Source organism: Cetorhinus maximus, chromosome 23 (genome assembly GCF_964194155.1).
Source record: "Cetorhinus maximus chromosome 23, sCetMax3.hap1.1, whole genome shotgun sequence".
NCBI lineage: Eukaryota > Metazoa > Chordata > Chondrichthyes > Lamniformes > Cetorhinidae > Cetorhinus > Cetorhinus maximus.
Window position 1 is genome coordinate 15,905,913 of NC_135901.1, and position 25,340 is coordinate 15,931,252.

A 25,340-nucleotide genomic window follows, 5' to 3' on the forward strand; every position below is an offset into this window, starting at 1 on the left:
AATTATCCTAATGCATACCCAACCGGCCTCCAACATTCAACTCCATCCTCCCACCCCCAGAATCTTGAGGTCATCCAAAACTCTGCTATCCATGTGCTTACTCACACTCAGTCTTGTTCACACATCACCCCTGTGCTCACTGACCGACAAAGGCTCTCATTTAAAAAGCACCAAAACTTTAAAATTCTCATGCTTTCCTCCATGGTTGTGATGATCCCGATCTCTGTATTCTCCTCCAGCCACAGCCCTCACCGCCCCCTCGCCAGGATCTCTACACTGATTTAATTCCAGCCACTTGAGCATTCCCGATTTTAATCGCTCCACCATCAGTGACTGTTCCTTCAGTTAGCTAGGCCACAGCTTTACGCCCCACTCTTCTTCTTTAAAATACTCCTTAAAACCTACCTCTTTGACAAAGCTTTTGGTCTCCTGCCCTAACATGGCTCATGTGGCTCAGTGTCAAACGTTACTTTGTAATATTTCTGTGAAATGCCTTGGAAAATTTTATTATGCTAAAAGCATAATTATTGTCACTGCCTTGGACATATATCGTTGATTTGCCTCATCAATTACACATTGTAACTCAAAGTGTGAAGCAGCTTGATGGACAATTGTCCTCAGTTTGTCATTGGGAACCTTTCAAAAAATGCCCACAACAAAGATGGCGGCCGCGCACGCGCCCTGCTGCGCATTGCCCACAATAAAGATGGCGGACGTTACCTCGGGGCTGCAATCGGAACAAAACTGCCGTCCTGGCTCCGTGCAAAAGTGGGAACACTAAGGTCTTTTTCGGGGTTTTGCGGATTACGCAACATGCTTACGAAACCTTTCCGCCTACCCACCAGATCCATCGCTTCCTCCGTCCCCCTATCTTTCCCCTTACCGATCCACATCCGGCAAATAACCGTCTCTCCATTGCCATTACTCGCTCTGCGCATGCTCCAATGTTTTTCACCACTGCGCCTGCGTACTGCTTTCCTGTGATGTGGACAGGGGATATTCCCCACCGCGGGGGATGATGGGTGAAGGCCTCGCCATTGAAAGTACAAATTATTGTATCGCGATTTGTTTTCCTGGTGTGGTACGGAGACTGGGGCCGGAGGATCAAATAATAAACTTAGGAAACAAATTATATCGTTATATTGAAACTATTGGAGAAAATTCTGAAGGAGAGAATCTTTCGCCACTTGGAGAGGCAAGGTTTGATCAGGGATAGTCAGCATAGCTTTGTCAGAGGGAGGTCATACCTAACAAATTTGATTGAATTTTTTGAAGAGGTGACCAGGTGTGCAGATGAGGGTAGTGCAGTTTATGTAGTTTATATGGATTTCAGCAAAGCCTTTGACAAGGTTTTGGCTTGAAGGAGGCAGAGGGTGCTTTATTGACTGGAAGCCAGTGTCCAGTGGCGTACCACAGGGATCTGTGCTTGGTCCCCTATTATTCGTCATTTATATAAATGACATAGATGACTATGTAGGGGATGGGATTAGTAAGTTTGCGGATGACACAAAGATTGGCCGGGTGGTTAACAGTGAGGTTGAATGTCTTGGGCTACAGGTAGAAATAGACGGGATGGTCAAATGGGCAGATAAGTGGCAGATGAAATTTAACCCTGAAAAGTGTGAGGTGATACACTTTGGAACACCACTAGTCACAGCTCTCCATTCAGAAAAGCACCCTTCCACTGCTACCCTTGAGTGTGTGCACACACACACTCACACACACCATTTTGTGTTGAGCTGGTTTCAGTTGTGCCTGTTAACCAGTTGATAGATTTTTAATTGGATACCATTAGGATCCTGCAGCAGTCCATTCGACTGAGGAGACAGTTCTAGATTCTGTCTGACACCATCAGTGGGTCAGGTGGAAGCTAAATAGAAAATCCTGCAGGAAAAATAATCCTTAACATTAAAAATCAATCTGAGCAATCAATACTACACCAGTGTGAATTAGTAAACTTTAACACAACAGGGTTTGTCACTAAGTAGTGTAAAGTACAGTGCACTAATGCTCACCTTTAGTCTTGCCCCTCTATCCCAATCTCTGGGAGATTGTTACTAGATTCACCCCATCCTTTCGACACAACTATTACCCACATAACACTGGAGTCATTAGAAATTGATGTGTGCTTCCCACATCCCATCAAAGAATAAAACAAAATATATTTTGCATGTGAAGATTTAATCATTTCAAGCATAAGTTTAATCTCATTGACAGCTATCAGCAGCTATTAACCCTGTTATGTTTTTGATCATTAAAGGCTGGTAGGAGTGAAGTATATTTAAAAGGACAGTGTGTGGGAAGCACACATCAATAAAACTGGGAATTCTTGGACATACGCTGCAGGTTGTTCTTTTTCTGGGAATCAAACTGTTGTATTATTGTCCCAGCAGTTTACAGCCTCCTGTGAACTCATCCAGCTTCTAGTTTAATGCAGATTTTAACCCAATAAATTTCAGCATATTTCGATTCAGTGACTCGGAACTGACACACAAACACGTTAAACCTTTTTAGACTTATTAAGAACCATTTTCCGTCTGGAAACTTAAACCTGCTGTTTCACTTTCAGTCAGGAACAGATCACAATTTTATACCAACCTTTGATTTGGCAGCACGTTTCCAGCATTCACCATTGTTCTTCCTGACTCTAAAACCAGTTGTAAAAGTGCCTTCTGTTCTGTGTCTAGGAGCTCTGAACCATGGAAGAGAGCAGCTGAGGCACATTTCTTACACACCTCAGGATTCACCCACATTGGGATTGTGCCATCAGTGAAGAAAGATGAGAAAGACCAAAGTGTTGTTTGGGGGTCCCTCAGTGTGACCCTGATGGACTGTGTCCAGGCTGAAGTTCTGTTCCTACCGTAAGATCCTCCCCCAGATTGTCCTTTCTGACTCCAGCCAGGTGATGTTAAACACTCAGGTGAGGAAAAACAAAAATATACAAACAAAGCTGATTTATTTCACATTTATTCAGAATATTGAACCTCATCAACAGGTCAGGACAGTCAGAATGAACATGGTTCAGTCCTGGTATGATTAACAGCATCAACAGGAGTAGAATCCAAACTTTGCAATCGCTTGTGAACCCACCGGTGTGTTCGTAGGTGTGATGACTGAGTGAATGCCTTTCCGCAGGCATTACAGGTGAACGGCCTCTCCCCACTGTGAACTTGCTGGTGTTTCAGCAGATAGGATGAATGAGAAAATCTCTTCCCACATACAGAGCAGGTAAATGGCCTCTCTCCAGTGTGTACTTGCTGGTGATTCAATAGGTTGGATGACCGAGTGAATCCCTTCCCACACACGGAGCAAGTGAATGGTCTTTCCTCAGTGTGAACCTGTTGGTGTGTCAGAAGGTTAGATGAACGGGTGAATCCCTTCCTACAGTCAGAGCAGGTGAACGGTCTATGCCCCGTGTGAAGTTGTTGGTGTATCAGAAGGTTGGTTGAATTAATGAATCCCTTCCCACAGTCAGAGCAGGTGAACGGCCTCTCCCCAGTGTGAATTCGCTGGTGATTCAGTAGGGCAGACGGACTGCTGAATCCCTTCCCACAGTTGGTACAGGTGAACGGCCTCTCTCCAGTGTGAGTATATTGATGTGTTAGCAGATTCTTTTTGCTTTTAAAGCTCTTGTCACAGTGAGAACAATTAAAAAATTTATCAGAGCGAACAAGTTGATGTGTCAGAAGGTGGGATGACTGAATGAATCCCTTTCCACACACGGAGCAGGTGAACGGCCTCTCCCCAGTGTGAATACGTTGATGTATCAGCAGATCTTTTCTGCATTTAAAACTCTTCTCACAGTTAGAACATGTAAACGGTCTCTTATCAGTGTGAACAAGTTGGTGTGTCACAATGTGGGATGACCGAGTGAAGTCCTTCCCACACACAGGGCAGGTGAATGGCCTCTCCTCAGTGTGAACTCGCTGGTGTGTCCGAAGGTTGTACAAATGGGTGAATCCCTTCCCACAGATGGAGCAGGTGAACGGTCTCTCCCCAGTATGACTGCGCCGATGAACTTCTAGTTGGGATGGGAAATTGAATCCCTTCCCACAGTCCATACATTTCCATGGTTTCTCCATGGTGTGGGGGTCCTTGTCTCTCTCCAGGTTGGACGATTAGTTGAAGCCTTGTCCACACACAACACATGTACAGTTTCTCCCCACTGTGAATGGTGTGATATTTTTGCAGACTGTGTAACTGCTTAAAGTTTTTTCCAAAGTCAGTTCACTGGAACACTCTCAATCGGGTGTGTGTGTGTGTTGAGGCTTTTCCAGTCACAGCGATGTTTGAAATCCTTTCCCAAAGACAGAATAGACAAATATTTCTCCTTCCACATTCAAAAGTTGATGATATTCAGGTCCTGATGAATTCAGTGCCTTTGACAGATCTTGATGTGATGTTCGCTTTGCGTTTTCTGTCTGCCAGTCATCCCCGTTTCATACCCTGTAAAACGAGTTTACAAAAGTCATCACTTCAAATCCAGGACAGAAATTCTGAACAGACAATTCTAGTTTCAATGGAACATCTTTTTTTCTCTTGTTCCCCCAAAGCTGTAAATCCCCGTCCCACACACTCTCCCTCCTCTCTGGGCTGAAATCCAAACCCATCTCACCATCTCTTTCCTCCACTCCCAATTTTCTCCCTCCTTCTCCTCTGCCTGGGTTCAGTTCTCCAGCTCCTGTGTCTCTGATTCATGGTCTCAGGCGGGACCCCAGCTGCCGTCGGGCGGGACACAGGAGGGGGGACCCTCCCGTGTGGGTCTTACCCGGACCCTGAGTCCGTCCCCCCAGTTTCTGAGCCCCCGGGCGGCCCGCGGTCTCCCCGCAGTTTCTGAATCTCCCACTCCGGAGCCTCTTCCTCTGAACCCGGCTCTGTCACCGGGAAGAAGCCCCGGGGCTGGAAACACGGGACATGGAGGCTATGATCCGGGATTGCGGCCTACAGCGGGTGTTTCTGAAGCCTCTTCCCCGACCCGCCGGCTCCATTCGGCCTCACTCACCCGCCGCCTCCAGTCAGTTTCTGTCTCCCTGTGGCTCCGACACCAGCCCGGCCGACCTGACCCAACACCCGCACTGCGCATGCTCCAGTCAGAGCGGCACTGCGCCTGCGGAACAATCGCCTGTTGTACAGATAGGGCACATTCTGCCTCTCGGTGAATGCTGGGTAACTCCCACCGCCATCGACAACCTGTTTCATCGAATACAACATCATCTTTCGTGGTCCGATTACGATTTGAACCCTGGATATAAAATGGTTAAGTCAGTTGACACAGCATCCATAGTTCTATCCTGGATTTGATTAACAGCAGGAAAAAACCCTCAATGTCAAATGTGAACTCACTGGATTATTAGCAGGCGGTGTGAACAAGTGTGTCTTTTCTCGCAAACAGAACATTTAAACAGCTCCTCATCACCAATTGATTGTATATCAATTGCTTTGAACTTTTAAGGCTGAAGTGTTAACTAGTGGAAATACTGAATAGATCCCTCTGCGCATATAAAGTATCTGAATGGTCTCCCTCTGACGCGACTGTGTTCTTGTGTCAGTAAATGGGATGACCAAGTGAATCTCTGTCTACATACAGCTGGTGGACGGTGTATTTGTGGTGTGGTTGTACCCATGAGTTCCCAGCCTTGACATGCTTCGCAAACTCTTAATATAACGATTTCCATATTCTCACATTCCCCGGGTCAAAGAAAAGCAAAAATACTGTGGATGCTGAAAATATGCAATAAAATTAGAAAATGATGGAAATATTCTGATATTGAGCAACTTCCAGATCAGAATTGACTTGATATGATGTGTTGCAGCCGTAGCATTTGGAAGTTGGTGGGCACCAAAGTGATCCACAGCAACCACAGCTGCAGTAAGTGCAGTTCATGGAACTTCAGTTCAGAGTTGTTGAGCTGGAGCCTGAACTTTGGACAATGGGGAGAAAGTTGTCTGGACAATTTGATTCAGCAAGCAGCCACTCGTCTTCAGTCACATAATATCAGATTTAGTCTGTGGTCAGGAATGGGATGCTGTGACTACTGGTGATAAAGGTATGGGTATCAAGAAGGTAGCACTGGAGGCGCATTAGCCTTTGCACTTGTCCAATAAATTCAACGTTCTTGGTGCCATGAGGAAAGCTGCTTGATGTATGAGCAAAGTGACCATGGTACCGAGTTACAGGGGACCATTCAAGTTGGGGGTGGGGGGTGGCGGAGAGAACAAAATGTAGGAATAGTCGGGGACAGTAGCCAAGGGTGTGAGTCCTGAATGCTGTGCAGCCTGCTCAGTAATGGATTGAAGGACGTCACCTCGGGCTGGAGAATAACGTGGAGAGGGAGGGAGAGGGCCCAGTTATCGTGGTTCATGTAGGTACCAGCTACATAGGTATTATCGTGTAAGAGGTTCTGCTCAGGGAGCATGAGCAGCTAGGGCCTAAATTAAAAAGCAAAAACAAAAGTAATAACCTCTAGATTACTATCTCATACATCAGTAAATTGGCATAGAGTAGTCAAGATCAAAATGTTGAATGTGTGGTTCAACAACTGGTGTCACAAGGGTCATTTGGAAGAACTCCTTCAGAATTTTATAAAACGGGATTGCCTGGGCGGTTATGTTATTAGGCTATCAATCCAGAGGCCTGGATGTGTGTTTGGATCCTAACCTGGCAGGAGGGAATTTAAATTCAGTTCATTAAATAAATCTGGAATTAAAAGCTCGTCTCAGTGACGGTGACCATGAAACTATCTGATTGTTTTAAAAGCACATCTGGGTCACTAATGTCCTTTAGGGAAGGAAATCTGCCAACCTTACCTGGTCTGGCCCACGTGTGACTCCAGGCCCCAACAATATGGTTGACTCCTAACTGCCCTCTGAAATGGTCTAGCAAGCCTCTCAGTTATACTCAAGGCAGCAACTCGCCACCACTTTCTCAAGGAGCAATTTAGGGGAGGGCATTAAATCCTGACTTTGCCAGCGGTGCCCATGTCCCGTGAATGAGAATAAAAGCTTGGAAGCGATCACTCTCTCATCAGATATTTAACTAGGGAAGACTGCATTATACTACTGAAACTGGGGCAGGTCTTGGGGAATAGCAGAAATATATATATTCTGCTACTATCCGGCACTATATCAGTCTCAGGAGTATCGGAATAGTTTCACAATACAATCTCTAAATTTGCCTCTGACGCCAAATTGGCAGGGGGGTGCTGGGGGAAAGAGTCAGTACTGAGGAGGGCTGCAACAAATTACAGGAGGACAGCAACAAACTTGCAGGATGAGAAAATAATTGGCAAATAAAGTTCAGCACAGATAAATTCTAGGTAGTTTATTTCGGTCGGAAGAACAGAGAGGTCATGAATTACTTGGAAGATGGCAGTCTAGGTGGAGTAGAGGAACAAAGGGGTCTCGGTTACGAATATGTCAATCATTGAAAACCGTGCCACAGGTTAGCGAGGCCATAAAAATAAGCAAACAAACACCAGGCTTTATCTCTAGAGGGCTAGAATTGAAAAGTAGTGAAGTTCTGCTGAACCAGCACCAAACCGAGATTAGACCAGACTTACGGTACTGTGTGCAGAACTGTTCACCATATTATAAAAAGGATACAGGGGCACTGGAGAGGGCGCAGGGAAGATTTACAAGGGTGATCCCAGAAATGCGTGGGTATATATATCAGGCAAGGGTTGGCAGGCTGGGTCTCTTTTGGAAAAAATGGAAGGCTGAGGGGTGACCTAGTAGAAGTCTTTAAACTGATGAAAGGTTTCGATAAGAGTGAATACAGAGAGAACGTTTCTTCTTTTGGGGAATAGCATAATCAGAGGCTGTCAATATAAGACAGTCACCAAGAAATCTAATGGGGAATTTAGGAGAAACTCCTTTACCCGGAGAGTGGGAGAGAGTGTGGAACTCGCTTCCACAGGGAATGGTTGAGGTGAATAGTGTAGATGTATTTAAGGAGGAAGCTGGATGAACACATGAGGGAGAAAGGAATAGAGGGCTTACAATGATAGATTGGGATGAGGAATATAGGAGGAGGTTCGAGTAGAGCATAAACAGCAGCATGGGCTGGTTGGGCCGACTGGTCTGTTTCTGTGCTGTATGATCCTGTGCAGTTTCCGACCAGTGTCTCAGTTCCTTCTGCTAACACCCTTCATGCCAAAAACCAACACATTTGTAAGAGTAGGCAGAGCTTTAAACAGTAGTGAATAAAAATGGGGCTCATGAAATAATTCAGGAGCCACATGCGAGCTTTCCTCATCACCCTCACATACACGGGTGGGCAGTTTAAATCCACAACACTACACCAGCACTCTACTCGCGGTCTCAAATTTCTAGAACACAGCCAGGACAGTTTTTCTAGAACAGTATATTTTCAAACTGGCTCGGGAACAGGCCAGGCGAGAGATAGAGAGGAGGGACAACCGGAGGGATTTGTTAATCATCCAACAGTCAATGACTGCCTTGCAAAGGGTGACCACAATACCACTGAATTTGAGCTCCGGTTTGGGAGGGAGAGTCAGTGGGTGTATTTTGGTTGAGAGAATGATGAAAGTCAATATAAGTTACAATGGTACGATTTTTAAACGGGGGTTTCCCTTCCTATTTACTTCCCAAATAATGAATTATTTCGTGAGCCCCGTTTTTATTCACTATTGTTTAAAGGTCTGCCTGCAATTACAAATCTGTTGGTTTTTCGCATGAGGGGTGTTAGCAGAAGGAACTAGGGCACTTGTCGGAAACCATTCAGGATATAGGGCACAGAAACAGGCCATTCGGCAGTACAGGGAGAGGCCATTCAGCTCCTCGGGCCTGCTCCCCTTCCCCCATTCAATAGGATGGCGGCTGATCTTCTGCCTCGACTCTACCTTCCCGCCCTATCCCTTCGCGCCCAAAATCCTATCAGTCTCAGACTTGAATAGGCTTAGCGACGGAGCATCCACAGCTCTCGGTGAGGAGGGGGGGTGGGGGGGCGGGGGGGGGGGGTTAGAATTCCAAAGATTCACAACCCTCCGAGTGAAGGAATTTCCCCTCATCTCAGTCCAAAATCGACGACCCCTCACCCTGAGACTGTGATGCCCCCGCCGCCCCCCATTCTAGCCTTTCCAGCCGCAGGAGGGAAACAGTCTGTCGGCACCGACCCCGTCAAACCCTCGAAGAATGTTCAAAGTTTCAAACAGATCACCTCTCGTTCTTCCAAACTCCAGCGGTAACAGGCTCCCCAGTTCAATCTCACCTCGTAGGTCGGCCCTCTCGTAGGGATTCACGGAATGAGTCAGGAGGCCATTCTGCGCTTCACCCCCATGCCAGCATCCCAGGGATCAGTCTCGTGAACCCTCACTGCATCCCCACCAAAGGCAAGTCTCCTTAGCTAAGGAGACTGAAACTTGTGCACATGTGCTCCAGGCGTGGACTCGCCAAGGCCTTGTATAATGGGGGCAAAACTTCCTTACTCTTAAAACAGCACCTCCCTCGCAAGGGGAGAGCCGACATGCCATTCGCCGCCCTTCATTGCTTGCTGCCGCCAGCGGGGCAGCTTGCCGCGTTTCGGGTGTGGGGCACCCAAATCCTCCCACGCGCCAACGTTGGCCAGGGCTCCGCAAGATGGCTGAAGGGTGCAACGCCAAAGCAATTCGCTCCGGAGCGTCGCCCTGGCTCCCTTTGAGTGAGGGGCACTCGGCGAATCCCAAGTGAAATTGGCGCCGTTCTCCCTTTTGCCCCACATGCAATGATGATGGTGTGATGATGATGATGGTGTGTGTGTGTGCACGTAACTCCTGCCATTTCGTCTTACCTGGACCTTTGGTGCTCTGAGACCCTTTACTGCCTTATTTCAACTCTTCAGCCTGCCACTGGTCACTTGCCTACCTCCAACCTGACACGCTTCACTGACTTGCTCTACGACTACGTCGCAACCTCCCCTATCTCTTAAAGCCTATCTTTCCTCTTAACAGGGAAACTTTTCATTTAAGTCCAACAGTTCTGACATGCAGTCAGAGCCACATTAGTTGGCCAATGTTTGGGTGACCTTTGACCCTGCCTAAACTGGCATCCCAATGAGGTCCTGGCTGCCTTTTATTTCTCTTTTTAAAACAAAGGGGAGCCTCTCCTGATTAGAGTAACCTTATTTCAAAAACAGTGTTCCCTCTTATATGTTTTATTTCTACTTTATTCCATGACCAGCCCCTCCACCTCACATCCTCAAATGGCATCGCTTCCCCCTCCATCTAACGGCTTAAATACCGGGGCGGCCGCAGGGAGGGGGCGGCGACAGCCATCGTCACGCCCCCTCCACCAATCACAGCGGGCGTTTCTGTTTCGTCCATCGCGCGGCGGCGGCCCGCCGTCCAATCAGCTCCCCACCACCTCCAGACCCCGCGCGGGCGGCGGGCGGCTCGAGCTTTCCCGCCAACGGTCGGAATTCAAAATGAGGACCACGTGGTTGGGGTGGTTATTCGGCCCCTCCCGCCATTACAAGCCCCTTTCCCCAAAAATGCGTCGCAAAAAGGCATTAACATGCTGAAGGATATGGGGACCTATCTTCTCAAAAGACATGAAGATGAAGACATTAAGATGACTGAAAAAGAGAACATCTTAAAAGGCATTCGCAAAAGGAGAGCACATCTTCTTAAAAGGCCATGAGATGACTAAAAAGGACATATTTTCTCAAAAGGCATTAAGTTGATTGATAAATAGAACACATCTTCCCAAATGACTGGAAAAGAGAACATATCTTCTTAAATGCATTAAGATAACCAAAATGAGGACATAAACATATGAACTAGGAGAAGGAGTAGGCCACAAGACCCTTCAAGTCTCCTCCGCCATTCAATAAAATCATGGCTGATCTGATTGTAACCTCCTCCTACCCCTGATAACCTGTCACCCCCTTGTCAATCAAGAATCTATGTAGCTCTGCCTTAAAAATATTAAAAGACCTTGCTTCCACCGCCTTTCAAATAAGAGAGTTTCATGACCCACCACCCTCCGAGAGAAAAATTTTCTCCTCATCTCTGTCTTAAATGAGCGACCCCTTATTTTTAAATAGTGACCCCTAGTTCTAGATTCTCCCACAAGAGAAAACATCCTCTCCACATCCACTGACCCCTCAGGATCATAAATGTTTCGATCAAGTCACCTCTTACTCTTCTAAACTCCAGCAGATACAAACCTAACCTGTCCAATGTTTCCTCATAAGACACCCACCCATTCCTGGTATTAGTCTAGCAAACCTTCACTGAACTGCTTCCAACGCACTTACAACCTTCCTTAAATAAGGTGACCAATACTGTACACAGTTCTCCAGGTGTGGTCTCACCAGTGCCTTGTACAACTGAAGTATAACCTCCCTACTTTTGTATTCAATTCACCTCGCATAAACTATTACATTCTATTAGCTTTCCTAATTACTGCATACTAACCTTTTGTGATTCATGCACTAGGACACCCAGATCATCCAGAATCTTAGATCTCTGCAATCTCTCACCATTTAGATAATATGCTTCTTTTTTATTCTTCCTGCCAAAATGGACAATTTCACATTTGCCCACATTGTACTCCATTTGTCTGGTCTTTGTCCACTCACTTAACCTATCTATGTCTACCTCTTTATGTCCTCTTCACAGCTTACTTTCTTACCTATCTTTGTGTCGGCAGCAAACCATCTGCCCCTTCGTCCAAGTCATTGACATAAATTGTAAAAAGTTGAGGTCCCAGCATTGATCCCTGCGGTACACCACTCGTCACATCCTGCCAACCAGAGAAAGATCCATTTATGGCTACCCTCTGTTTCCTGTTAGCCAGCCAATCTTCTATCCAATACACCCCTACACCTATGAGCTTTTATTTTCCACAATAGCGTTTGTGTGGCACTTTATCAAATGCCATCTGAGAATCTAAGTACAGTACATCTACCGGTTCCCGTTTATCCATAGCACATGTGGCTCCTTCAAAGAACGCCAATAAATTGGTTACACATGATTCCCCTTTCAAAACACCATGTTGACTCTGCCTGATTGCTTTGAGTTTTTCTAACTGCCTTGCTATAACATCTTTAATAATAGCTTCTAACATTTTCCCGATGACAGATGTTAAGCTAACGAACCTGTAGTTTCCTGCTTCCTGTCTCCCTCCCTTCTTGAATAAAGGAATCACATTTGCTATATGCCTATCTAATGGAACCTTCCCAAAATCTGGAGAATTTTTAAAAGCTTCTTAAAAGGCATTAAGATGATCAAATATCTCCTCAAATGCATGGAGGCGGCATATTATAAGGCATTAAGATGACTGAAAAAGAGAGCATTTCTCAAGAGGCATTAAGATAATTGAACAAAGGAAAATATCTTCTTTAAAAGGCATTAAGATATGGAAAAAGGTAAAAAAATCTTCTTAAGAAGCATTAAGAGGACTGAAAAAGAGGACATATTTCCTTAAAAGGCATTAAGATGGCTAAAAGAGAACATAACCTCATCTAATTGCTGAAAAATTGGGAGGAAATACTGAAGGCAAGTTAATCAACGGTCAACGCCAGGATGGTTGATCAAGGCCAAATAATTGCCTCCATGTCCAAACAAGAGTTTGTCAACACAGGCCATCAAGAGTCACTAAACTTTCTTGAGGTGCAACCACCCACTAAAAACTTAAATGTAGCCCAAAGAGTTCCGGGGGAGATGGTGGTGTAGTGGTACTGTCACTGGGCTAGTAATCCAGTGGTCCAGGCTAACGCTCAGGATACATGAGTTCCGATCAAGAAGATTTAGCAGAAGCGACATGTATTCAGAAACAGGAACGTGTCCTCTGCAGGTAAAAGGAACATGTCCAGGCATTGCGTCTTTTTTTGAATTAAACAAAAGCCTGGGGGCGAAACAGTTCCCTTGGTGCATTGTCCAAAGTAATACCTTGACCAATCTGCTAAGTGCAAGACGAAAATCTTCGCAGCATGTCGCCTCAGTAATACACAACTCTTATCTATTCTAAACAATTTGGTAGATATGTTGCCTTTATAAAGCACCTTTCATGACATCCCAAGGCACATTACAAGTCAATGACGTACTTTTGAATTGTAAGCACTGTCGCATTGTAGGATTACCAATGTGATTACTGCTTTTTTCAGTGTCATTGGCCAAGAGATAAATGCTCATGGTACAGTAGGGATAATTCCCCTGCTCTTCTTCGGAATAGTACCCTTGCAATCCTTTACATCCACCCGAGACGGCAGATGGGGGGCCCTGAGTTGAAAGCCTCATACGGCAGTGCAGCATTCCCTCAGCACTGCATCAGGAGTGTCAACCCAGCTTGTGGGCTCGAGTCACTGGACTGGGCCTTGAATCCACAACCTCTGACCCTGCGGCCAGGCTGCTAGCCAACAAGCCATGCTGGGTATACAGTCAGGTTTTGTATTCAAAACTCAGGGTGATTTGATTGAAGTGTATACAAGATCCCAACGGCCTTGACAAGGTGGATGTCGAAAGGATGTTTCCTCTTATGGGTGAGCCCAGAACTAGGGGGCACTGTTTTAAAATTAGAGGTCGCCCTTTTAGGACAGAGATGAGGAGAATTTTTTTTCTCTCAGGGGGCTGTGCGACTTTCGAATTCTCTGCCTCAGAAGATGGTGGAGACGGGGTAATTGAAAATTTTTAAGGCGGAGGTGGACAGATTCTTGTGAGGCAAGGGAATCAAAGGTTGCCGGGGTTAGATGGGGATGTGAAAATCGAAACACAAGAGGATCAGTTATGATCTTATTGAATGGCGGAGCAGGCTCGAGGGGCTGAATGGTCCACTCCTGTTCCTATTTCTTATGTTCTAATGTTCCAATCATGTCAATATTTCCTATGGGGAAAAAATGTTAACATCTCCACTGTTAGAAGTGAATAAGATTAGGGCAGGTTTAGATAAAGTAGACAAAGTAAAGCTGTTCCTGTTAGCGAGGTACAGGAGACACAGATTTGAGGTTTCGCACAGGGGATGTAGGGGAGATGTGAGGAAGACCTTTTTTACACAGCGAGTGGTAATGAACTCGCTGCCCTCGAGGGTGGTGGAAGCAGAGACGATGAATGATTTCAAAAAGAAATTGGGTGGGAACCTGATGGAAAGAAACTTGCAGGGGGGTGATTGAGTCGGGGAAATGGGAATGACTGGATTGCTCTACAGAGGACCAGCATGGACTCGATAGGCCAAATGGCCTCCCTTCTAAGCGGTAATGGCTCATTGACTATCATCTGTGGCCTTAGACCCTACTATTGAACAAAATGTTAAAGTCTCTTCTCCTACATATATCCAAAAACTTTCCACACAAATTTCCATTTGCTTTTTCAACTCATTGAAACTTCTAGCAAACAAATTGAGGCTTTAAACAATTACACATTTCACATGATTAAATTTATCCATAGGGTTTTTATTTGAAAGGGCCGACTTTTCTACACGACAGCAGCACAGAAACAGACCATTCGGCCCATCTGCTGCATGTCAGTATTTCTGCTCCACATGAGCCTCCTCCCACCCCCTTACCACATCCTTCTGTTCCTTTCTCTCTAATGTCTCTCCAACTTCCCTTTAAACATATCTATGCTGTCCACCTCAACTCCTCCCGGTGGTAGCGATTTCCACATTCTCACCACTCGCTGGGAAATGAAGTTTCTCCCGAATTCCCCATCGGATTTTCCATTCAAAAGGTCTCAACCTCTTCCAGCACTTTGGGTTTAAGACTCAATATCCATTCACTTACAGCTGTATTTTCACTGTCTAAATATATATCAAAGGCTCCTTGGTAGCTGGAATATAATGGCACTGAGACAGACGAGTCACTGAATGTTCTGGTTGAACCCTCATCAGTGCGTGCATTACTTTTCAAAACTGTTTAAATGAAATGCTAGAGGGGAAAATTTTAAAAAGTTTATTTGGATAAAATTCCTGTTTAATATTTTGAAAGGAGGTGATAATTTGTGCAGTGATTTAACATCTCCTATTTGGGCAGCCCTTCAGGGTCGAGGATGACTTGCTTCCACTACAGTCCAATGGGTTCTATGGTGGCTGAGAAGCCCAGCGTACCATCTGCAGACTGTGCCAGATGCAGCGAAGCTGGAGATTGAAGGGTGGGGCGGATGGTTCCTCCGCGGGTTTGCGCGCTCTTTCGGACGCCTGGGCTTCACTTTCATAAAAGAACCTCCTCCATCCATTTTGGTCGGTCACAAGCCAGGGACTCCCATGAGTCGGTGTTACTTTGGGGGGGGCGGGGGGAGGAAGCGTGACTGAAGCGTCTCCTGCCTCCATTGAGTTCTGAGTACAGCGGTTGCTTCCGGAGTCTGGTATCAGGCATATGAAAGACCTGTCCTGCGCACCAGAGTGGGTTTGGAGTGATTTGCGCCTCACCACTGGGCATACTGGCTTGGGAAGAGGAAGCTAGTGTTGGATGGCTTTTCTAGTTTAAAAAATAAACTGCAGGAACGATTACACATAATTATACTTTTGAGGGATTCTGCATAGAGGTGGTTGGACATTTCAGACTCATTTTTCAGATTTTTTTCCCCCCAAACACACCACACATTGGGAAGTCAAGATGCCAAATGTGCTAATGTTGTAGCATATTAAATCATTCTGCTACCATAGACGCTACCCAGAGGGACTCATCAACGTGGTAATGATATTCTTTGTTCGCCAAAATGCAAAACTTTGAGGTTTAGTCGTCAGAATCCTCCACGCCCACTTCAAACTCGCAGGCTTCTTATCTAAAACGGAACACAATTTATTGGCTGCGATCTCACCTTAAATCTGGCCCTTCCAAAGGGGCTTCCCCGCAGGAAATGTTCTCTATTTCGCTTTCTTTGGAACAGAGGAGACCAAGGAATAGAATGTAAGTGGTGTACAAAGTTAGGCATTTTATCTATAATGGAGAGGGCCATGATGCAGAGTGGATATGAAGTACCCATTTCCTCAAGGAGCTCTGTATTTGAGGGGACTGCCTAATTGTGTTGATATGTGCACGTGCAGGAGATTAATTGGAGTCAGGTTGTCTTTAGGTTTTGAAAGATGTAAAGGATAGGGGTGTTAAGCTTGAGGTACAAGTAACTAGGTTAGATCTAAAATTTGCATTTTTAGAGAAGTTGAGAGTTTGTTTGAATATCAAAGGGGAGTCAGAGGTACCAAAAAACATCTTTACATTTCACAGGGAGTTCCATAGATAGAGTAGTGGGGTGACGATATTTTATTGACCCAAAAAGCAAAGACAAGACAGAAACAGAAAAAGATTTTATATGTGGAAGGATCTGAGTTTCAAAGGTGTGAGAACAGTGGAACTGGGATGGAAGGGGAAAGAGTTTAGGATTAGAGATAGCTGGAGCTCTGGGCCCGGAGAGCTTGCCATTTGAACCGGCCATTCAGTCAACAGAAAAGTCCTGGGCTGCAACAAGCAGTTTTATTCTGAAGTGGATTCCAACGTAGAGTGGAAGAGGTTAGAAGTCATGTGCTATGCCTTTATTAAAGCTACAACACTTCGCCTTGGTTAACTATAAAATCCAGTAATATTACACATCTATAAAGGGACTGTTGCCTGGGAGGTGTTGCCGGGGGGAGGTGTTTACTTGTAGGATTGACCAAGTAGAATTTTTCTTTTTTTGGGGAATGTTTTTTAAAAAAACTAACATTAATGGTGTAACTAATCGTGTGTGTTTACGTTTCCTTTTATTGTTGCTAATAAAACTTTTGGGATTTTAAGAAATAAAAGTAAAAGCATTACTGGACTTCTTACTAAGATCGGTACATCGCCTTGTTTTCAGAATAAAAAACAAAGGGTATAGTCCATAAGACAAGTTTCCCTGAGATTTGGTTTGCTCAGCAACTAACACCGGCTGTGGTTATAACCATGGAAGATGGACACACTCCCAAGGACCTTCCGTGTAGCAAGGTACATGGACCCAAATTACTAGTGGACAACCAAAGCAATGGTTCAGGGATAATTGTAGCCATGACACGAAGGCCCTAACCATCGACAATTGCACCTGGAAGTCAATTCTTTTAGGTTGGCATGCTATGCCACAAATGGCCAGTGGCAACAATCCCCAATGTCACTTGGCAGCTTCATGGTGCAATGCCTGAGACAGAACCTGTCACTTGGTGTACCTTTCTCTTTGAAGGCCAAGTGCAGACACCCCTCTGAATGGATCATTTGCTACCTGCCAACCATTGCCCACAGATTGACCTCACCAAGGGGAATGTTGGTGTCCTTCAACAACTAGGAGACAAATTTAATGTCATTGGCAGAAATATTAGATGGGCATAGAAACGGAACTATCCATATAAATATTGTGGCTACGAGAGGTCAGAGGCCAGGAACTATGTGACAAGTAACTCATCTCCTGACTCCAAAGCTTGTCCACCATCAGCAAGGCACAAGTCAGGAGTGTGATGGAATACTCCACTTGTCTGGATGAGTGCAGCTCCCACAACACTCAAGAAGCTCGACACCATCCAGGACAAAGCAGCCCCGCTTGATTGGCACCCCATCCATTCACTCCCTCCACCACTGACAGTAGCAGCAATATGTACCATCTACAAAACGCACTGCAGGAATTCACCAAATCCCTTTCAAAGCACCTTCCAAACCCACAACCACCACCACCTGGAAGGACAAGGGCAGCAGACACATGGGAATACCACCACCTGGAAGTGCCCATCATTGTCACTCACCATCCCGAGTTGGAAATATATCAGCCATTCCTTCACTGTCATTGGGTCAAACTCCTGGAACTCCCTCCCTAACAGCACTGAGTGTATCTGTACCACAAGGCAGCTCACTACCACCCTGAAGGGCGACTAGGGATGGGTAATAAATGCTGGCCCAGCCAGCATAGCCCACATCCCATGAATGAATTTTTAGAAATTCATGTGATGGGGTACAGGCAGCAACCTTGTACACATTTATTGCATGTGCACATCGCTGGCCTGGTGAGCATTTATTGCCCATCCCTAACTGACCTTGTTCAGACATTAAGAGTCAACCACGTTGCTGTGGATCTGGAGGCACATGCAGGCCAGATAAGGACATCTGAAGGTCAGTGAACAGGATGGGATTTTACAACAAGAAAAATGGTCAGACATGGGGTCTATTTTATTTTATAAATTGACTTCAAATTTCACCATTGGGATTTGAACCTAGGGCCCCCAGAGCATTATCCTGGGTCTCTGGAATACCAGCCTGGTGACAATACCACTACGCCACCACTTCTCCAAAAAGTGCACTTGGAAATCTGCGTGTCATGCTGTAACCCACAAGGCTAGGGACCAATCCCAGTTGGCACAGACATGGGCCAAATAGCTTCACTATGCTGTGAATCAAAACAAAAATTGCTTTTAAAGTTATCCAGGGTTTGGGAACGTGTGTATACCTAATCCAGTTTTACAGAAACATAACTACACAGTTAGCATAGAGAAAAAAATTCCAAGGTAGCTGACTCCAGGATAAATTGCATAAGTTATTCATTTTAATAAATTAATTCCTCACGGGTGACAGACAGCTCCAATACAAAAGTCTTTGATGACCCACATACAAACCTGCATTTATGAAAACAGTATTTACAGGAAATTCTTGAACAGAACTGGAAAATGAAAAAAGTGGATGACAAACAGGTTACATGCAGCAGTTAACAAAATGTTGAAGATTTTTTTTAAAATTTTTTTTAAGTCAACTGCAGTTAAACCCTTCACTAAAGCTACTTTGAAAAGTCAGATAACAGTCACTGTACACATTAATAATTTAATTTAAATTCTGAAGTTCCTCAAATAACCGTAGTGAGTTCAGTTATCAATTGGAAATAGACTGAAACGTTAAGTTGAGAGAATTTTGACACTCCCAATAGCATTCCTTTCGTGAAATAAAATGAGACTCACTCAGCTGTAATCTGTACAAGAAACAGCTTTGTTTACATTTTCAGCAAAAAAAAGTGAGTTTACTTGCATTGCTCAGAAATCACATCTTCCATTTCTTTTGCACACATTTGGCATTTCCTTATTGAATCCTGGCCTTTCACCCACCAACTCCCCCTGCAGTGACAAGTTTCTAATATCTCCTCCTGTTGGGAGGAGAGGAAAACAAAGCAGTGCCGTCAATAGTCAGCCATTCTGCCAAAATATTGGGCTCAATTAGTGTTGATGTGCTTGAAACAAAGGTTCAATTTTTTTTTTAAATTGAAGTGTTGCGCGACAAACACACTGGATTCCGGTTTACGTCAAAAATATCACGCCCATCACCTTTAAAAGTGGAGAGTCAGCAATTCAATCTACACTAGGGCTTCCAAAGACCGTCATTGGCTGTTTAATGATGGTGTTTACTATTACAACATCTACAAGAGCTATTGCTACTTTTAACATGGGAAGGATAGAAGAAATGATCCCCAATATTGCATCAACACTTGGATGTACAATACAGCTTAAACTTACAAAAGAAAACACATCTGGGTTATGTTGCTCATTCAGACAAAGAGGGTCAGTCAATATGTTGCATTGACAACAGCTGAATGGTTGCAGTAATGTGCTTAGGCGAAACCTCACACCCACCTAGCATGGTAGCTACCAGCTGCAGTGAAATACGAGTCTTGTAGTGCCTAGCCTTCAATTTTGGCCCATGCCCATGTGGACTGCCAATTAGAATTTCATCTGCAAGCCAATCTCGTTTAGTTAGTTGTGGAAGGTGAAGGTCTTGGGATGAAATGGCTATGTTTTGTACTTGAAGAGAATGCATTGTGCATTAACAATCTTGGACTGGCAGAGCATGGAATGCCTCTGCAACAAGGTTACATTGCAGACTATGGAGGAAAATAGGGAATTAAGCCACTTCACCCACCAGAGGATACCAATGTTGGCCTTTGATACTGAAGTTGAGCTTTCCTCTCCCTTCATGTGTACCAAACACCATTAGATTGTTGGGCCTCAAACAATGTTATTCACCCTTCAGTACATCCTCCATTTTCCTCTGAACACGGCAGGCATCGTCCGTAAACTTCTGCAGCATGGTATCCAACAAGCGGATGGTGGAAGCCCCAGACAGCTTCCCTCCAGGCAGGGTCTCGAGGAAGGGAATCCACTTCACGTAGCTGTTGGGGACCGACACGTTTATCTTCGTCCACTTCAGCAGCTCCTCCGAGACGCCCTTCTCCGTCAGCATCTTCGCCATCGTGGTCTGGATCTCATCCGAGAGGACAAAGGTCGGCCGGCGAATCAGCTTGGCCCTTTTGCTCAAGGCCGGGTAGTCCAGCCCTAACAGGACGCGGTAAAGCCGGATCTCGTTGTACAGAAAGTGGACATTGGCCTGGTAAGGCAGCTGATCGACCGGGATGGGGTCGATGAGGCAGCTGTAGACCGCCGACACCGGAATGAACTCCCTCAGAGAGTCCTTCAGCTCCATCTTGTTGGCCAGGTAGTGCAGGGAGAGCAGCAGGGCGTGTTTCTGGAGTGGAGGAGAGGAATTTCTCTGCAGAGCCTGGACGCACTCCAGAAAGTCGAACCTGTCAACCTGGTGGCAGGAGACACAGAAGAAGTGAGCAATCGCGTATTCAATGTTCAGATTTGCAAAGTGGTCGGCGGTGAAAACATTCAGGACGTCCTCAACGAACTCCTTCTCCCTGAAGCCAGGAGGGCCCAAGTCAATCTTGGTGCGGATGAGGTAGAACTGCTTGCCAACCCGCCTGAGCTCGCTGGCAAGGGTTGCGACCTCCCACGTGAACCACGTCGATGACAGGATGAAGAAGCCGACGTACTTGTCGACCTCCACCGCCTTCAGGTAGTGGCCCGACGAGAAGCCGGGTCCCCGAACGCTGGGCAGCTCCCAGAACACGGAGCTGGGGTTCCCCGGCCGGCTGTAAGGCGCCGGCTTTGTCACCTGTTGGGCGGGGCCGGTGGGTGCCGCGCCATCTTCGCCATCCTTGAAACCCATGACTGAATTAATGAAAGCAGACTTCCCCGCTCTCGGGGTCCCGGTGACCGCCACATGAACCGTCACGCTTTCCAATCTGCTCCTCTCAGCTTTCACCAAAGATGCCACTTCGGATATCCCGCCACGGCTCATGGCATCTGAAAATCTTCCTATTATCCCCTCAATTTCCAAATCCATGCTCGTAAACTGAGAGAAAAATAAACCAGAGTTATAATCTAATCTACAGCGTAGAACAAAGAATGAACACACCGATGATCTCCAAGAGTCCTCCTTCCGTTTCTTAGACCCACAAACACGTGGGAGGAGAGAGGGAGTGGAGGTGCCACATAATGGATGGCACTAGTAATCCAGAGACACAGGGCAATGCTGTATGCGCCCGGGTTGGTGGAATTAGAATTCCATAAAAATCTGGAACCAAAAATCTATTGACGGCCACGAACCGATCTGGTTCACTAATGCCCTTTCGGGAAGGAAATCTGCCGCTGTCCTTACCTGGTCTGGCCTACATGCCGTTAATTCTGACACCCACGCCCCATGAATGAAGAAGAAAATTTAAATCAATGCCAACTGAGGGAAGTCACCTTTTTCTCAGGCCTTGAGGAAACAGACAGGTCACTTTGTATAGATGGATGCCTGATTTTAATCTCTTGTGTGACAAATCTTGTTGTTGTATCTAGCAGACTAGCACGCAAGGAGGCCATTCGATCTGTCAACTGAGCAATTCAACTAGTGCCATTCCCCTGTAGTCCTGCATATTCTGCTGTCCTGTAGCCAAGATCTCACTATTTTTATAAAACTTAAATGGCTAAGTTATATACTTAAAAAAACTGGATAAAGGCTTTCAAATGACTGGAGCCATTGCTGGCTGACTCAAACAAAAGTAACTTCCTGGCACTCAGAACAGCTGCCACCTCGTTATCTCTGAAGAGATGCCAATGATTGTTGCGACTGCAAAGATCAAATCCAAGGGAATTGTACAAAGACCAATTACATTTCTGAGGCCAAGGCCTGGCCAACAGAGAAGACCAGTCTGATAGTTCAAAGGACCCCAAAACCTCTTGGAATGATTAATGGTTGAAACATTAACCATCAAGAATGCAGACTAAGGAATATAAATAAATCCTTTGTCCGAACCAAAGTGGAGAAGTGGGAGTAATATCACATGATTTCCCCAGCATCCTAGCTGGGAGAACCAGTTACCCTGCCTTGTGGAACTGCGAAGCAGATTGCTATCTTCCATAGAGCAAGTGGCAGCAGAGCCAGGACTCAGTCCAAGTTTAAATGGCCCTAGCCCCCCCATCTACACTGTTTCTACCGGAACTTACTGCACCAGCGCCTACAAGACTAATTCATCTCATCATAGAAGTTCTGCGCACTGGAAAAGCGAATTATCCAGGATTAGTCTTCAACCTGCCGACTCTGAAAGGAATACATCATTGAACCTTTGATTCTGGAGTCCAGTGAAATAATTTTTATTTTCTGTGGTCTTTGCCCTGTACTTCTTCCTTTATCCCTCTTTTGTATGAATGTAAAAGTTGGGGGGGGGGGGGGGCGGGTGGGTGGGTGTTGTGGCAAACCCTCCTTCCTGCTTTGTACGTGTAAAATAAACTCCTCCGATTCTACCCTCGAGTTTGCCGTGGAGTGGTTAACAAAAATTGGATCACATCAAAACTGAGGCTTGGGGGGAAAAAAAATGCCACCACTTTTGAAATCACTCATCCCCCCCCACTTCCACCACCCCTCACGGGCACCACACTCAGTGTTAAAAAATAGAAATGTTCTTCACACTTCTCCTCCAACCCCTCCCCCCGCCTCAACTAAAATCTGTTCCTAGTCCTTGGTATCATCAGCTTTTACTCGTACAGGAAAAGCGTGGAGAAGCTGGGATTGCTCTCTTGAGCATGGAGAAGCTTAAGAGGATATTGAGGTTCTGAAAAAAATATCACAAACCGTTCAATGGCAGCAGTGTCAGATTTTAAACGGGGAATTGCTGAAAATACCGTAGCAACACGAGAAAGTTTTTTTTAAAAAACGGTTGTGAAATGATGGCAGTAGCAGATTCTAAAATGAATATTCCTATTTGTGGAACTTTAAGGCTACAGGGAACACCGCAAGAGCGGAACTAATCAGATAAGAGTCAGTACATGCAGGGTGGGCTGAATGGCCTCCCCGTGCTGTACAAATGCAGAAACTGTTTAGCCTGCAGATGGTCAACCGTGATGGTCTAGCATTCAGCTGGACGGCAGTGTAAATAAATGCAGGATTAATTACATCTGATGGAGGCAAGTCCCATATGTAAGAAGTCAACCAAACTCTACTCAGATGTAGAGAGGACAACCACAAGGCACAGGGCCCTCTATGACCAGTTGTCTATGTTAGTGTGCGGGTAAATCATTTCTTCAAAAGATCTCAAGCAGGCTATCAGGGTCACTGACCAGGGGAAGTCAATTCTGACAGCATAGAACTAAACAAACCACTCAAATTCAACCTTTGATTTGCACATCAATCCAAGAAATACTATGATACAATGCCAAAAGTATCTTTACAGTGCAAGAGGACAACACTTGGCCCGTTGTGTCTGCACTGTCTCTCTGAAAGAGCATTCTGCATAGTCCCACTCCTCTGCCTTATCCCTGTAACCTCGCACACTTTTCAGGGAGCAATCCAATTTCCCTTTGAATAGCGCGGTTGAACCTGCCTCCACCAACCTTTCAGGAAGTTAGTTCAAGACTCCAACCACCCTCTGGGTGAAATAATTTTCCTCACATCACATTTACTCCTTTTCCCACAATTATTTTGAATCTGTACCCTCTAGTTCTTGATGTTCTCTTGAGTGGTAACAGTTTCTCACTATTTACCCTGTCCATACCCCTCAGGATCTTGAATCTCTCTTATCTAGTCTCTTCTCAGCCTTATTTTCTCCAAAAGAGTCCCAGCCTATCTTTATAGCTAAAGTTCTTCATCCCAGGAATCATTGTGAATCTAGAGAATATATCAATCAATATTTTCTTTGGAACATAGGGAAACCTAATACAACCCCTCCTGATCACACGAGTGGTAATGCTCCAGTCAAGCCTCCTCCCACCTAACTCAGTATACCTCTCTATTCCCATTTCCCTAATGTATTTAAAGGGGGAAGATGGATAAATACATCTACACTATTCACCTCAACCACTCCCTGTGGGAGTGAGTTCCACACTCTCCCGCACTCTGAGGATCCCTAAATCTGGTCTCCCCCACAAGTGCAAACCTATTATAATCACATTTATATGTTTTAAAAGACCCCAGACAGCATCTAAAAGCTAAGTACTAGGGAACGTGATTGGATGATTCTCAAAAAAAAAACAAGCCAGAATATCCAATTTAGAACAAAGTCAGATTTTTCATTGCAAAATAATGTAACATTAAAACTCAGTCAGAACTTTATACTAGTAACTCAAATTAATGAGCATCATTATTTGTCAGGAAAAATCAATAGGATTTCAAATCAAATTAATTGTGAAAAGCTGCTCAATGGCCTGATTAATCTATCACTGCAGTGTTTAGCACATTTAGATTTAACATATATCTCCACCAAGACAGCATTATTCAACTGAGAGATTATATCGTGATAAAAAAGGTACTGGGAATTAATTACAGACCCAACATCACCTTCCTTCTCCCAATAACCATTTCTATCTCAATTTCAAATCTGTTTTCTGGTTTAGGCTGGAGGCCAACAGCTCCAACGAACATTAGCCTTATTAAAGGAGGATCGGCTATGCGCTACCAGTCACTATCACAGGACAAAGAGGTAGCTCTTTCAAATAATCCAACACAAATAGCCTTCTTCCTCTTAGACATGTTATTCCATTTCATTCACTAAGAAACTTTAATGGTTTTGGAAAAGTCTGAGCTCACTGGAAACAATCAGAGCCTCCCTAATTTGTTTAGTGGAAGGACAGACAAGGAGCTGCTCAGCAATTCAAATTGTCAAAAACGCAAAGGGAACGTTACTTCAAGACCTTTAGGTTCCTCACTCACCAAAGTAACAAGCATGCTAAAAGCGATAGTAGTGCCATGACCAAGAGATGAGGGGAACAATGAGTTTTTTCCTCAATAGTTCACAAAAATTGTTGCCAGCCATTTTAATTCTCTACCTTACTCTCACTCCAACCTGTCCTCAGCCTACTCCACTATTCCAGTGAAGCCCAAGGAACAGCACTTCATCTCAAATCAGACACTGCCTACAGCCTTCAAAGTTCAACAATTTCAGACTAATCTCTGCCCCCATTTTGTTTCTTTTGCCAGTTTCACTTTTACTTTTTTTTTTTAAAAAAAGCATTCAGACAACAGCGGCTTTAAAAATTCTGCCCTTCACACCTATAGACACATTTTGTTTCTTTACTTATCCTAAAACTAATTCCCTTGACACCACACCATAAAA

At 45.1% G+C, this 25,340-nt stretch overlaps 1 protein-coding gene across 1 annotated transcript; it reads right to left on the reverse strand.

Moving 5' to 3' along the window:
• Positions 1-19,921: 19,921 nt before the first annotated feature.
• Positions 19,922-21,091, reverse strand: LOC144697845 (interferon-inducible GTPase 5-like). The gene has a single exon (XM_078569819.1). The coding sequence runs from the start codon at positions 21,089-21,091 to the stop codon at positions 19,922-19,924; it is 1,170 nt and encodes a 389-aa protein (XP_078425945.1).
• Positions 21,092-25,340: the final 4,249 nt, after the last annotated feature.